The sequence below is a fragment of the Hermetia illucens genome, chromosome 2 (genome assembly GCF_905115235.1).
Source record: "Hermetia illucens chromosome 2, iHerIll2.2.curated.20191125, whole genome shotgun sequence".
Classification (NCBI taxonomy): domain Eukaryota; kingdom Metazoa; phylum Arthropoda; class Insecta; order Diptera; family Stratiomyidae; genus Hermetia; species Hermetia illucens.
The window spans coordinates 26694632-26710006 of NC_051850.1; the positions used below are offsets into that span (position 1 = coordinate 26694632).

Genomic DNA, 15375 nt, shown 5'->3' on the forward strand with positions numbered 1-15375 from the left:
AACCAACAAGTCTGTGAACTCGAAAAGTACAGGCAGCAACCGCACCAGGCGCGGAACGTCGATACTGCTGCTGCTGCCGAAACAAAGAGGGAAATCTGATTGCCGACAGAATCGGCATATTGGAGCGATGGGTTGAGTACTTTGATGAGCTACTGAACAACCAGAACATCGGCGAGTTGGAGGTCCCGCCAACTGAAGACGACAGACAAATACTGCCAAGACCAAGTATAGGAGAAACAGTCCGTGCAATTCATCGGCTAAAAAATCATAAGTCGCCAGGAGCCGATGGAATTACAGCCGAATTGGTTAAATGTGGAGGCGACCAATTACACCAAGTGGTTCATCAACTTAGTGGTTCAACAAGGTATGGGACAGCGAATTAATGCCTGACGATTGGTAACGAGGCATTATCTGTCTCATACATAAAAAAGGAGATATCACACAATGCAGCAATTATAGAGGTATCACGTTGCTGAGTACCATCTATAAGATATTTTCCTCTATCTTGCTAGGCCGGATAGCCTCATACGCCCAGAACATCATTGGCCCATACCAAAGAGGCTTCACACCAGGCAAATCAGCAACAGATTAGATTTTCTCTGTGCGGCAAGCGATGGAAAAACTGTTGGAATATGGACAACAGTTGCACCATCTATTCATCGACTTTAAAGCCGCCTATGATAGCATAGCCAGGGTAAAACTGTACACGGCCATGAGAGAATTCGGTATCCTGACGAAATTAATAAGACTGACTAGGCTGACCCCGACCAATGTGCGAGGCCAGATAAAAGCAGCAGGATCACTCTCAAGATCATTCGACATCAACAACCGTCTACGACGAGGGGATGCCCTATCATGGGTCCTCTTTAACCTGGCCCTGGAGAAAGTGATCCGTGATGTTGAGGTTAATGCAAGAGTAACGATCCTCTTCAAGTACACCCAACTACTGGCCTATGCTGACGATATCGACATCATGGGAAGAACCACCCGAGACGTACAAACTGCCTTCATCCAGATCGAGCAGGCGGCGCGAGATCTTGGGCTGCATATCAATGAAAGCAAGACAAAATATATGATGGCAACGTCAGCACCAAATACGAATCAACCAAGAACATCAAACCGCACTGGTCAAACAGGAAGAATAAGGATAGGAGAATACAACTTTGAGACCGTTGATAATTTCTCCTATCTAGGGTCGAAAATCACAACCGATGACAGCTACGATGATGAAATCTGCGCACGGTTGTTGGCAGGCAACAGAGCCTATTTCAGCTTACAATTCTGTTTCGCTCGAAATGTCTCACCATAGGGTCAAAGCCCTTACTGTACAAGACTATGATCTTGCCAGTCCTCATGTATTCCTCGGAGACTTGGGTTCTTAGCAAGAAAAATTGCGAACTCTTGGCTCGTTCGAGAGAAGAATCCTCCGAAGAATTTTTGGCCACCTACATGAGGATGGACGATTCCGTAGCCTACACAATGACGAAATTTATGAGCGATACCATGACCGTCCGGTTGTGGATAAAATCCGGCTGAATAGGTTACGGTGAGCGGGTCACTTAATACGTATGGATGAGGATGATCCCACCCGGAAAGTCTATAAAGGCAATATCTATTGTAGAAAAAGAAGACGAGGCAGACCCTGCCTGAGATGGATCGGCGGCGTAGGTCAGGACGCCAGACAGCTTTTAGGGATATCGAATTGGTGGACCTCGGCGCAAAACCGGGATGTCTGGAGTTCCTTATTAGAGCAGGCCGAGACCGGATACCGGTTGTTGCGCCGTTGATGATGATGTATAAATTTCTCTGTATTTCAATAACGAACTATGGGATCGGGCTAGAGAAATTACTATGCACGCTCAAGATATTAATAAATCTATAGTGAAAAATTCGTATTTGTATCCTTATCCAGTTCTTCACAAAAAATGTTTAAAAAAAGCGAAAAAAAAACGGCCTTCACACGGGATGACCCCTTTAAAACTTCACCATTCTTATAACTCCGTTGCATAGAACTCTATATGTTCCGAGTGCAGTAACAATCATGGCCAAGACATGCCCGAATCCAATAGCTGTGGTCTCTCTATTCGAAAAGTACAGAACACCAGTTACATCTTAGATATTTGACAGTAGAGGACATATGTGGAGCTGAGCCTTGTGCCCATACTTCGACGGAATACTTTTTTAGCCTATCATCCTTCAAATATTCGAAATTCTCCACCAGAAGGTAATTGTCGATCAATATTCTCAAGTCTTCAGGAGAACATATCCCATCTAACGCGGCGTTCGTGAGGCTTAGAGCGAGTGCATCATGGATAACACCCTTAATTGGATTCCTTAGATATATAAACGAATAGCAGAGACTTTGCATCAATTTTTCTTACTTAGTATCCATCCTTTATATATAAAAAAATAATTACAATTCTTTTTATTATCACTCTTTCAGATGTCCACTTTGCCGCCCTGGATCTATCACATATGTCGAATAGCGAAGAAAAGATATACGAAGAAACCACTCAACGAACGAAACTCTTTGCGCCTGATAAATACCTAGCCTTCTCTGCCGCCGGAAATAGTCTGCATGCTGTCCCATTCAAGGCTTTATCTGTTATCAATCGAACCTTGAGTTATCTCTCACTAAGGGGGAACGATTTTTCGTCACCAGATTTTGGCTTAGAGCGACATTTTGATAGTGAGTTCGGTATGCACTTACTTGAACCGCATATATAATATTTAAGGTTTTTTTTTCTTTTTACATAGTGTCAAAAGCATGGAGTTGGGCCCAATTCCCAATCCTGCCATCCCTGCAAGAACTGGACCTGTCCAACTGTAGTATTCAATTTATGGGAGCTGAAATATTTGAAAACTTTCCGAACTTATCAGGACTGTATCTATCGCATAACAATTTGGTTCACATATCTTCAGATTTATTCAAATTTTCTCCACTTTTGACGAAATTGGACTTATCCTACATTGAATCAATTGACTTCCCGAACAGTCATTTATACGATCCTGGCGACGATATCTACCACACAATAAATGAAGGACTTTCTATATCGGAATTTGCCTTCGATAACTTAAAAAATCTGCTACTGCTGGACGTTTCTCATACACGAATTTCGCCATACAGTGTTAGAGCTTTCTCGCATCTGGGACCTGAGTTGGTATTTTTGAGTTTGTGCTATACATTCCTCCCACTGCTACCAAGTAAGATATTCTCCGAAACCAGTTTAAGGGTGTTGGATTTATCAGGAAACCCAGCAGCAACTCTAAGTTTGCATGAAGAAACGTTCGCAGGATTACATGACTCACTGGAAGTGCTGTCCTTCGAGAATTCTCGATTACATGATTTGAATTGGGTGAAATCTTTGGAGAAATTGGAAATTTTGCAATTGAGTGGGAACAATATTAATGTCTTACATAGAGGAAATTTTTTGAATCTGAAAAGTCTGAAGTTGTTTGATCTGAGCTCGAATCACATAGGCAACTGGTACCATCGAATTTTCGAAGAAAATACAAAGTTGCGCTTGCTGAATTTGAGAAGTAACAACATCAATATTATCACTTCCGAAATGTATCGAGACTTTGCAAACTTATCTTTCCTGGCGATTGGCCATAATGACTTCATTTGCAGTTGCGCCCTGCGGGACCTTATCGACATTGCAGTCGACAACCTCGACCTGATGAACACGACAACATTACCTCTTAGAGGTGATAACGAAACCGGTAAAGACGACCGAAATAAGGAAGATAACAGACCAAGAGATAGTTTGCCTATATGGGTGTGGCCGACGCTAGATCAGGAGTGCATCAAAAACAAAATCGTGTCACAAATACTGGCAAAATTCGACCCCCTTTTTAAGCAAAGCCACAAGAATATAATTAAGACAAAAAAGAAATTTTCACTTACTAGAAGTTCCCCTCCAATACATCACTATTCAAATTCATCACCACACCACCATCATCACCATCACCCGCATCCTTTCGATATAATAAACGACGATAACTCAATCGCCGGCATTTTCAAAGATGAGGAGACATGCCAGCTTGTGATGCCCGACGGAGAACTGCTTCACTTTAATTTCGTACTTTTAGACTACGAGCCGGAAAACTATTGGTGCTACAACGCTAGTACCAATACTGTGCATGAGCTGGCTGAACTCGATCCTTGTGATAGCAGGCCGATCTTAGCACCGATTGAAAATCTGAACACGACGCATATCTTCATCATTGGATTTGCAGTTCTGTCTCTAGCTTTAATACTGATAATTCCATTATACTTAAAGTGGTGGCATATCAAGTATTTCTTCATCATCCTAAAGAGGTCAGCCATCTTGAAACTGCTGAACAACAAAAAAGAGGAGACCTCCAAGCCTACTTCCTACATGTACGATATATTTGTAAGTTACTGTGATCGAGACAGGGACTGGGTCCTTGATGAGCTCCTGCCACACATCGAAGGCAACCAAGAAACATCGATTTGCCTGCACGAACGAGACTTTCAGGTTGAGTAAACCTTCAGAGCAAATTGTTAAAAATTATATAACTGTAGCGAATTTCAGGTTGGCCTAAGCATCCTTGAGAACATCATTCAGTGCATGGATAAGTCACGGTGCTTTCTCCTGGTCATCTCAAAGTGCTTTCTATCCAGCCAATGGTGTCAATTTGAGATGTATCTAGCACAACATAGGTAGATTCCTCCAAAAACGCTACCAATTCATTTAATTTCTAATTTAACTTTTTTTTCAGACTTTTCGAAGCCAAAAAGGAGCATCTGATCCTCATCTTGCTGGAGGATATTCCTAGACATAAGCGCCCTAAGTCACTACAGTACTTGATGCAAATTAAAACTTATATTAAGTGGCCCACAGAAGCTTCAGGTTCTACTTTTGTGATAAAATCTGTAAGTGACGAGAGGAAATTGTTCTGGGTTAGACTGAAGCGCTCATTATCGAGTATTGAGCGTGGAAGCCAGGATACTGGTGAAGAGTCATCCGTGTGAGAAATGCGATCAAATCTTTTAATACTGTATGAAATTAGTGATGTCACTATGTACCTGTGTTATATTAACAACTTATTTATTATTGTAGATTAAATTATTTTATCGGATTATGTAGATTTTAGGTAGATACCATAGATGTAATGAAAGCGAATAGAGGATGTTGAATGAACTGAAATAAATGACCATAAATAGTATATATGATTTTTGTGGAACATCTATCAGCGAAAAGATCTCCGGTGGCTTCAAGGACATTCTGCATTAAATAAAATTTATTTTTTTAATGAGGGACCTGCCCTAATCTTGCACAGAAGGATATTTAGCGTCTTTCCTTCGCAGAAGAAGCGATCGAGACTTCCCAGTTCCATCCAAATACGCGCCGAGGTATACATATCCCATAATCAGCTTTTTGGAAGTACCTGGTTTGCGCGGAAAGCAGTCCACAAACATACGTGGGCCTCTCCAAACAGGACCACTTTCAACCAAATTGACCATGTGTTAATCGAACGCCGCCACCTCTCAGCTTTGGTGAATGACAGAACATATAGGGAGGCCAATGTAGACTCGGATCACTATTTCGTTGGCATGGTGCTCCGAGCTCGAATAACAACATCACCCAGAATCCCCTCTGAAAACCAGGTGAGAGTTAACACTGAAGCTATCCACAAAACTGCCCTCTGGAACACCGATAAGAGGGAAATGGATGCCGCAGTCAACAGAGATCCTGGAGACGAAGCATCAACAAATGATCTTCATAATCAACTGAAGAACGTTATCATAAATACGGCCACAAAGACACTTGGTCTCAGCCGCAAAAAGAGTCGAAACAGCTGGTTTGACGATGCATGTAAGCTAACGACGGACTTTCGACCAATCAACCTGACCTCTTTCGTGCTAAAGATCCTAGAGCGCCTCTTGGACATTCACTTAAGGATGATTATGGAGAGAAAGCCTTTCTCTAAGTCCCAGAAACCGACCTCCACGAGGTAATTGGCATATTTAAGCGATCGCTGCAGTACAAGCAGTATACCCTAGCTGCCTTTTTGGATATAGAGGGAGCTTTTAATAACGTTAGTACCAACGCCATCAAGGAAACGTTGAACGGTATTGAATTGGAGGGGTATCTCACCCATTGGATCATATCCATGCTAAGTACGAAGATAATCCAGTCGAATCTGGGAAGCAACCACTTGACCAGATCTGTGAGCAGAGGCACGCTCCAGGATAGCGCCATCTCAGCGGTGCTCTAGTTAATAGTAATGGACAAAAGTCTACGAACATTGGACAGCAGCAGGGTGAAGATGACTTGGTGATATTAGTATCCGGGATGTTTCTGTCCGTTATGAGCGACATCATGGAGGGAGCGTTGCGGAAGGTGTGCCTGTGGGCCGGAAGATGCGGACTGAGCATAAACCCAACCAAAACGGAACTGATGCTATTCACCACCAAGCCAAGGATATCTGAATTCCACCTACCACGGCTGAGTGAACAAAGATTGGTTCTTTCCTCTAATGTACAGTATCGGAGTGTAATCCTGAGGTCTGAGGGTTAAGAAGGCCTGTATAGCCTTCTATTCCTACAAGAGAACCTTTGCAAAGAAATGGGGTCTCCGGCCGAGGATGGTTCTCTGGATGTATACCGCCGTAGTGCGTCCGATCCTTACGTACTGCTCAATTGTATGGTGGCAGGCTTTGAAGAAAAAATAAAATAGGATGAAGCTTAATAGGGACTGGGGACTCTGCAGTCCTGCCCGGCAGATGCTCTAAATGTACTCCTGTATCTCGTCTCCTAGACCTCCACATTAATCACGTTGCAGCGTGTAGTGCCATCAGACTACGTCTACAGCGACATCCTAGACGAAGTATCTCCTTACCAAGACCTTACGGACGGATCAAAGATGGCGTGTGGAGTCGGCGAGGGAGTTTTCTCGAATACACACAATGTATCCCAGTCGCATGATCTCCCAGGTTTCGCCAGTGTATTCCAGGCAGAAGTACTGGCGATATTGGAAGTCTGTCGATGGCTGGAGCGAAATTCGAGCCCCAAGTGTATGATAGCCATTCTGACCGACAGCCAAGTGGCCATCAAGGCCATGTACTTAGCGACGACATCTTCCAGGCGGGTGGGACAGTGCAAAGATGCGCTGAACAGTCTGGGCTGCACGTTCAAGGACACCCTCCTCTGGGTTCCCGGGCATAGGAACATAGAAGGGAATGAGCGGGCTGACGGATTGGCCAGGCAAGGCTCTGCTCTTAGCAGTCATTCAGCGAATTCAGTCGGTGTTCCGCTGGCGGCTGTCAGGGGTCGAGTATACTCGCACTACCTAGCAGCCGCGGGCCTAAGATGGCGAAGGCTTACGAGCTGTGCCAAGCCAAGGAGAGTTTGGCCCGCTTATAACATAGCCCGATCACGAGAGCTCTTGTGCCAGACGCGTGCAAATGCATTCAAAATTACGGCGGTCTGCACGGGGCACTGGCCCATAGGGACCATGCCGCTAGGCTCGGCATACCCTGCAATTCGCATTGCCGAAACTGTGGAGAAGGAAGGGAAACCCTCATGCACTTTCTCTGCGATTGTCCAGCTCTGATTAGAGTCAGGCTGCGGACACTGGGTAAACCATTCTTTGGGGACCTCAGAGAGATTTCTAGCTGCAGGGTGGGAGAGCTGCTTTCCTTCGTAAATGCTACGGGCTGGCTCTGAAGATCCGAGCCGGCTGGACTCTGGCTCCATGCTCCCATAACAAAAGTGACGGTCTTAGGAGTTTGTGGCATCAGAACGGCGCACCAAAGCGCTAATTGGGCTCCTCGAAGCGGCCATTGATACCAACCTACCTAACCATCACAGCGACCTGGTGTCGTTAAATGAGAACTTCGAAGATCTTCTGGAGGTGCTACACAGGCCAAATTCCTTTTGATTCCAAAACATAATCAGCATCATTCTAATTCGCAATAACTTTACTTTATCTCAACAGTACCATGGTTAATTGCTATTCCTCCTATTTGCCAGTTAGGGCAAATACAAGGGTACTAATATATAGTTCAAAAAGCCCACGGACCCTCTTCCCGCCCAACCGGACCGAGGGGCGACCAACCTAAGGATGGGCTGAAGGCAACATCCAAAGGCCCGCATCACAGCGATGATGCGTTTTAACGCAAAGTGTGTGCGACCATGCGAAAATGTATTGCTACATCTCGATTGTCGCAAACACTTCAGCCAATGACGCGGAGGTCCTACACTACAGAGACATGGATCTTATATTGAAGACAGTGCGGATCAAGACTGAAACCCATTAGGTCAGATTGTTACCGGACAGGACTCTTCGGACTATAGCACAGGTTGCAAGGATAACTGCTTTTTGCATCTCCATGTATAGTCCAGCCCTAAGATCGAGCGTTTTCAGCGCTTTATGTAAGTTCTGCGGGACTAATCCCGTCGCTGAAATTATTACTGGGACTACTTGGATCTTTTGTAGTCTCCAAGTCTGCTTCATATCATCTGCCAAGGGGCCGTAGTTCCGGATTTTTTCGTGCTGTTTTTCAACAGTGTTCCGGTCCAACGGTACGGCTACATCGATTATAAAGCACGCTCGTTCTTCCTTCAGAAGCAGAACTAGATCGGGTCTGTTATGATTAACACTGTGGTCGGTGGCAATAGTGTGGTCCCACAGTAATTTGACCCGATCATTTTCCAAGATTCTCTGCGGAGTATACTTATAGTAAGGATGGTAGGTTGCCACTAAGTTATACTTCAACGCAAGGTTTTGATGGAGAATCTTGCAGACGGAGTTATGACGATTGGTGTACTCGGTACCGCTCAACATCCTGCACGCAGATGTTATGTGCTGAATGGTCTCCTCTTCACAGTTGCATAACCTACAACTGGAGTTGGTGATTGAGGAGTCGTGAAGAATGTACCGTTTATAATTTTTTGTTGGGAGCGAAGCATCCTGAATTGAAGTTAGGAATGCTTCGGTCTCATAGAAAAGTACACCATTTGTCAACCATTTGTTGGAGGCTTCGATGTCAATGCCTGACAACAACAAATTTTTTATATGACCTCCGTGAATGGGTTTTTCTTTCCACATGTCGATCTTCTGTTGGACTGAAGTAACCTTCGACATGGGATCCCATTCTCTGCTTCTCAAGTTCAAAGGAGATAATTTATTATCTGCCATGACGGTAGCCTGATGTATTTGGCTAGAGGATTGTTTCTTATAGAAAAACTCACGAAGAGAATGCACTTGATTGTAGTGCAACGTTTTTAAATCAAGTACCCCCCTTCCTCCCTGATGACGTGGGATAGTGATCCTCAATTTTTCGGCAGCTCTATTGTGCATGTTGTTGTTTGCAAGAACTACCCTTACCCGTCTATTGACAGATTCTAAATCAGTATTACTCCACTGTATCACACCGAAAGTGTATAGAAGGACGGGAATGGCAAAGGTGTTGATTGCCATGATTTTATTTTTCCCGTACAGCTCAGTTTTAAGGACAAGATCCAGACGCCGCTCAAATTCCCCCAGCAACTTAGATTTAATTATTGCCACAGCAGGTGTTGTTGCTTGCAATATGCCGAGGTATTTGTAGACGTCGTCCGAATCCATGCCCTCAATTCGGATGTTATTTTGGCTGTATCCTTCGTTGTCGGTGTGTTTTCCCCGAACAATTGTTTTTATGCGACATTTCTCCAAACCCAACTGCATGCCGATATCCCTGCTGAACTGGATGGTGATGTCCAGCAAGGAGCGAAGTTGGTTCTCGTCTTTGGCATACAATTTGATGTCGTCAATGTACATTAAATGGCTTAATGTACATTTCGACAATATGCCATGCTTGACTTGGAACCCGTATTTGCTTTCATGCAAAAGATGGGATAGCGGATTCAAAGCCAAACAAAACCACAGTGGGCTTAGAGAGTCGCCTTGGAAAATGCCACGCCTGATTGGTATCTCTCCTGATGTTTGCGAAGATACCGATAGCTTCGTGCTCCAATTCTTCATTACTGTTCTCAGTAGAAGAACAACATTCGGGTTGATTTTATACAAGCGTAACACTTGTAGTAACCACGAATGTGATATGGAGTCAAAGGCTGATTTATAATCGATGTAGGCTGTCGAGATGTTTCGTTTTTGATGGACAGCCTGCTTTACAGCTACCGTATCGATTATAAGCTGTTCTTTGCAGCCTCGGGAGCCTTTTGCGCATCCCTTTTGCTCCTCAGCTATCAATTTATGAACATCAAGATGTTTTGAGATGTTCGCGCACAGAACTGAAGTGAAGACCTTGTAGATGGTAGGAAGACAAGTAATTGGTCGACATTTTGAAGGGCAAGAGACACCCTGTTCCTTGGGGATGAGGAAAGTTATCCCCTTGGTGAAAAATGGTGGAACTAAATCAGGATCGGCAATCATCTGATTAAATTGATTTGCCAATATCCTGTGAGTGCTCTTGAACCGCTTCAGCCAGAAGTTGTGAATTTTGTCAACTCCTGGCGCCTTCCAGTTACCTGCCTTGTCAAGGGCTGCTTCAACGTCGACTTCAGTTACGTCAGGCATGGTCATTTCGGGGAGGGCCTCGCATGAACGCATAAGGTGTGGGCGCCACGCTGCTTCTAAATTGCAACGACTGGATTCGCTCCAAACACTTCTCCAGAAGTCTTCTGCCTGATCCAGATTGAGGTTACTTTCCCTACCTGAGTTGATGAGATTTTTGTAGAATCCTCGTTGGTTCTGGAAGAACAAGGTGTTGTCTGTCCTTCGCTGAAAGCTTTTCTGATACCTACGGATGCGATTGGAGCATACCGCAAGTTTCTGCTTCAGCACCTCGAGGATTTCTTCGATTGGCATATCATTGGACAGATGGTAGTTTCCAATGATGTTCGCAACGCATCTGTGCACTCTTGGTGATGGATTTCCAAGGAGTGCTTGCGTCACACGACCAATCTCCTTTCTCATCTTTTCGACTCTTTTGTTGAGTCGAAACACCCAGAACGGCAAAGTCCTTCTGCGCATACCTCTGTTATTCGCTCTAAGATGTTGGTTATGGAGACGAATAACCGTGGCAGCTGCAACGTAGATCAGGCTGTGAACCTCTGTAGCAGTAATCTCGCTAGCCAAACGATCAGCCAAAATTCTGTCAACGGCAGCAATGATGTTAGTAGTTGCCGAAGTAAACTTCAGTTTTGGGATCCTTGGCCTAGCGTCTGGGAGAATCTCAGCATACTCTGTGAATGCGACCTGGAATGCGGTCAAAGCCTCATTATAAATTGGGTCGACATCCCCAGTTACTAAGCTTCTCCTGACTACTGGATTCATGGAGTGCCTTACAGGTGGAGTACTTGTGTTACTCCTTTGACTAGTCCGGTAATTTGATGACTCCAGCCCGAGCTCAAGTGAAACCTCTTGGAAGATTTGTTGCCTAGTTGGTAAGGCAACTCGGTTGTTATTCACGATCACTCGGTACTGGTTGACGACGTTCTGTTCCGGAACATGACTTAGCTCCGAAAATCAGGTTATGAACGCGTCATGTAGTCGATGTCTGTACCCTGATGGATTCCGTTCCAAATCCGTGACACGGTAATAGGCGCGGACGATAAATTCGTTGAGTTGGTTCGTCCAAACCATACGACGCCTAGGTCTCCCGTCCCTGGTGGTTGACGGCATAACCGCCAAAACATCCAAGGGCGAAGAGCCGCTCTGATGTTGTTGAACGACCCTTAACCGTGTTGGGTACTGTCTTCGTGTCCCTGGGGTCCCATTTAAAGAATTTAAACCAAAGTCCCCAATTTTATTCCCACGAGTAATGGGGAACCAGTCAGCCCTGCAAAAGAGCCCCAATGTTGCAATGCCCCATGGTTACCTCCAAAGGTAGGGAAGGTATTTGGAGGGGAGCCGCTGAAATACAGTGTAACGTCACTGCAATTCATCCGATAGGCACGCCGATCCCTTCACCCCGGATTACGGATTTGTTAAGGAGGTTTACTCCCCCTGAACGGGAAGAATCGGTAAGGGAGGACGAACACAGAGGGAAACGTTCTGCTTGTCCGCGGCTACTTATTTACAAGATTAACTTGCGATATTCGTAGCTGACCTGGTGGGTCATGTCATTATCCGCAACCCATGACACGCGCCTGGTCGCATGCAGCTCTGCGTTTGCAATTCAGGTGAGGGTAAACCTGGTACGCCATCCATATATATATATATATATACAGTCGAACCTGGATATAAGGAACTTGGATATAAGGAAAACTTCTTTAAATGGAACAATTTTTCGTGCGCCTTCAATTTTCAAAGAAAAAATAACATTTTTCAATTTTTCGAACTTCTATATATGGAATAGAAAACCTCTTTATAAGGAATTCATTTTTTTTCCGGAGCCTCTATAAATGGAAATTTTTATGTTATTCAGTTGTCATGACCTCTATATATGGAATTTTCCCCTGAACGACAAAAAGGGAAGGTCTTTTTTTTTTCTTAGAATCGTGCAATTTTTTATTGTGACACGTTTTGAAATTTTTTGTTTATTCAAAGTTTAATTTGAAACTCGGTGATAGTGGTGACGATTCTTTCACTTGCAAATTAAACCTTTTACTGTTCCTTTGCCGCTATAACTTTTGTTTCTTTTAATAATAAAAGGCTGTCATGTCCGAAAACAAGAGAAAAAATTTAAGTTTAAGTGAGAAATTGAAATTGATAAAGGAGTTTGAAAACGGAAAAACTCGGAATGCAATATCCGCGGAATATTTCGTGCCGCTGTCGACATTGTGTCGTATTTTAAAAGAAAGCGACAAAATCAAACAAGAGTGTTCTGAAGGACATGGCAAAATAAAAAGAAATCGTAATTCGGAATATCCGAATCTGGAACAGTGTTTAGTGGAGTGGTTGAAACAGTGCCAAAGCAAGAATGTACCTGTAAATGGACCGATTTTGAAAGAAAAAGCTGAAGAATTTGCTAGGAAGTTGACGATTGGAGGTTTTTGCGCCAGCAACGGTTGGTTGGATGGCTTTAAAAAAAGAAATGATCTTATTTTTAAAAAAATTTCTGGTGAAAGTGGTGCTGTAGACATCAACGCATGTAGCCAGTGGATAAACGATCTTCCCGCTTTGCTGGGAGATTATTCTCCTAACGACATTTTCAATGCAGACGAAACAGGGCTCTTTTTTAAATGCTTGCCAGATAAGACCTTTACCTTTAAGGGAATTTCGTGTCATGGTGGGAAGTACAGCAAGGAACGTGTCACTATTCTTTTATGTGCGAACATGACTGGCACTGAGAAATTACCCGTTTTTCTTATCGGCAAGTCAAGGAAACCCAGATGTTTTGCAGGTGAGTAAAAGATTCTTCGTTCGCTGTTACTGTATAAATGACATTAACAGAATAAAGGTTATGAGTCGATAGTTAAAATACTATAGATTTTTTTCTGTTTTAGGCGTGATAACTCTTCCTGTTGAATACAAAAACAATAGCAAAGCATGGATGACTGCAGCACTTTTTTCGGAATGGCTTAAGAAAATCGATATTCAGATGCGCCTCGAAAATAGGAAAATTTTACTTTTTATCGATAATTGTACTGCCCATTACAGCTCAGATGAACTACAACACATAAAAGTTGTCTACCTACCTCCAAACTCCACCAGCAAGCTGCAGCCCCTAGATCAGGGAGTGATTCAAAATTTTAAAATTAATTATCGTCGGGAGGTTGTTCGCCATATTTTAACAAATCTCGAAAGCAACGGTAGCTTGGAAATAAACGTTCTCATCGCAATGAGATTTGTGAAAAAAGCATGGTTATCTGTAACCCAGACCACTATAGCTAACTGTTTTAGGAAAGCAGGGTTCAGGATAAATGGTTTACAAGAGCCCCAATATTCCGAATGGGACTCTTCACATGAGGAGTTACGGCCTTCATTCCAAGAGTGGTCTGAATTAACTTCCAATGCCGGTGAGAGGGTACCTAGCTTCGAAGATTATGTAAACGTCGATGAAAATATCGAGGTTACAGGAGAGCAAACAGTCGACGACATTGTGAGCACCCTCCAAATGTGTGACACCAATGAAAACGATAGTGATGAAGATCACGGCGATACTCTTGAAATAAAACTTGTAAAGAAGAGGGAAGCGTTAGAGGCACTGCATACTTTAACAAAATTTTTTGAACAGCGTGAAACCGAACCAAAGATATTCGAAAATATTATCGCTCTTGAAAGAAACGTTGAAAATGTGGTCACTGATAAACAAACAAAAATATTTGATTTTTTCAAAACTTAATATCTATGAGATAGACACTCATTCCATTTATGTATTCGACTGATTACAGTGACGACTTATGAAATAAAGAATCTTTGATATTGATATACTCTTTTTAATTTTATTTATCATGCGGATTATTTATTTGTATTTAAATGAAAACTCAAAGTTGCTGTAATACTAAATACACCAGGTGATTTTAAAAACCTGGATAAAAGGAATTTTTTGCTGAAAGCCTCTGTATAAGGAAAACTGGATAAATGGAAAACTTGTTTATAAGGAATTTAAGTGAGTTTCCCTTGCAATTCCTTATATCCAGGTTCGACTGTATATATATATATGGCTTAAACCAGCAACTGATTACTTGGTACACTGACGGATCCCTCACAGCAGAGGGAGCGGGTGCCGGTGTCATTGGTCCAAGGAAAATGTACTTTGAGCAAATGGGCAGATACACTAGCATATTCCAGGCGGAAATATACACTATAGACAAATGTGTCTCCTTTAATATGCAAAGGAACTACAGGGGGCAGAACATAGCTATTCTCACCGATAGCCAAGCAGCGATCAAGGCACTTAAGTCCAACCAAGTGGACTCTAAACTGGTATGGGAATGCCTTGAGAGCCTGAATGCACTCGGCTCGTTCCACAACGAGGCAGCGGACGAACTAGCCAAGAAAGGAGCAGGGACGCCTTTACACGGACCAGAACCCTTCTGTGGATACTGGGCGGGTTTACAAGTGATGGAGCAGTCCAGGGTGCTTATTGGGGGATACGAACCCATGCGCACAAAGGATTGCTTAAACCTCACCAAAAAGAACCTCCGAATCATAGTGGGAATTCTCACGGGTCATTGTCGGCTGAACTATCACCTAGGGAAGCTAGGAATATGTGCGGACACTGCCTGCAGGTTTTGTGAGGAGGAGGACGAAACCTTTATACACGTCCTGGGACAGTATCCGGCACTTGCGCAAAGTAGTTCGAGGCATCTGGGAGAACACTTAATAACAGATGCAAAGCTGAAAGATCTGGAAGTAGGGAACATACCAAAGTTCCTAACGGTTATAGGCCTGCTTGAGATACTATGATCAATAGGTACACTATAACCAGTAAAAGGGGCACAATAGTTCTTAA

At 43.5% G+C, this 15375-nt stretch overlaps 1 protein-coding gene and 1 long non-coding RNA gene across 3 annotated transcripts in view; one reads left to right on the forward strand and one right to left on the reverse strand.

Moving 5' to 3' along the window:
- LOC119648719 (toll-like receptor 6) overlaps positions 1-5193 on the forward strand; it is a 32785-nt gene extending 27592 nt beyond the window's left edge. Inside the window, exons 2-5 of one of the 2 annotated variants that reach the window (XM_038050527.1) lie at positions 2444-2698; positions 2758-4502; positions 4560-4687; positions 4747-5193. In XM_038050527.1, the coding sequence (XP_037906455.1) occupies positions 2444-2698; positions 2758-4502; positions 4560-4687; positions 4747-4999 (2381 nt within the window). In that variant the 3' untranslated portion in view covers positions 5000-5193. The remainder of the gene's footprint in view (positions 1-2443; positions 2699-2757; positions 4503-4559; positions 4688-4746) is intronic. The other variant, XM_038050528.1, reaches the window with a different exon arrangement.
- The window catches only part of LOC119648723, a 43399-nt gene that overhangs the window by 18141 nt on the left and 9883 nt on the right, over positions 1-15375 (reverse strand). The window lies entirely within an intron of this gene.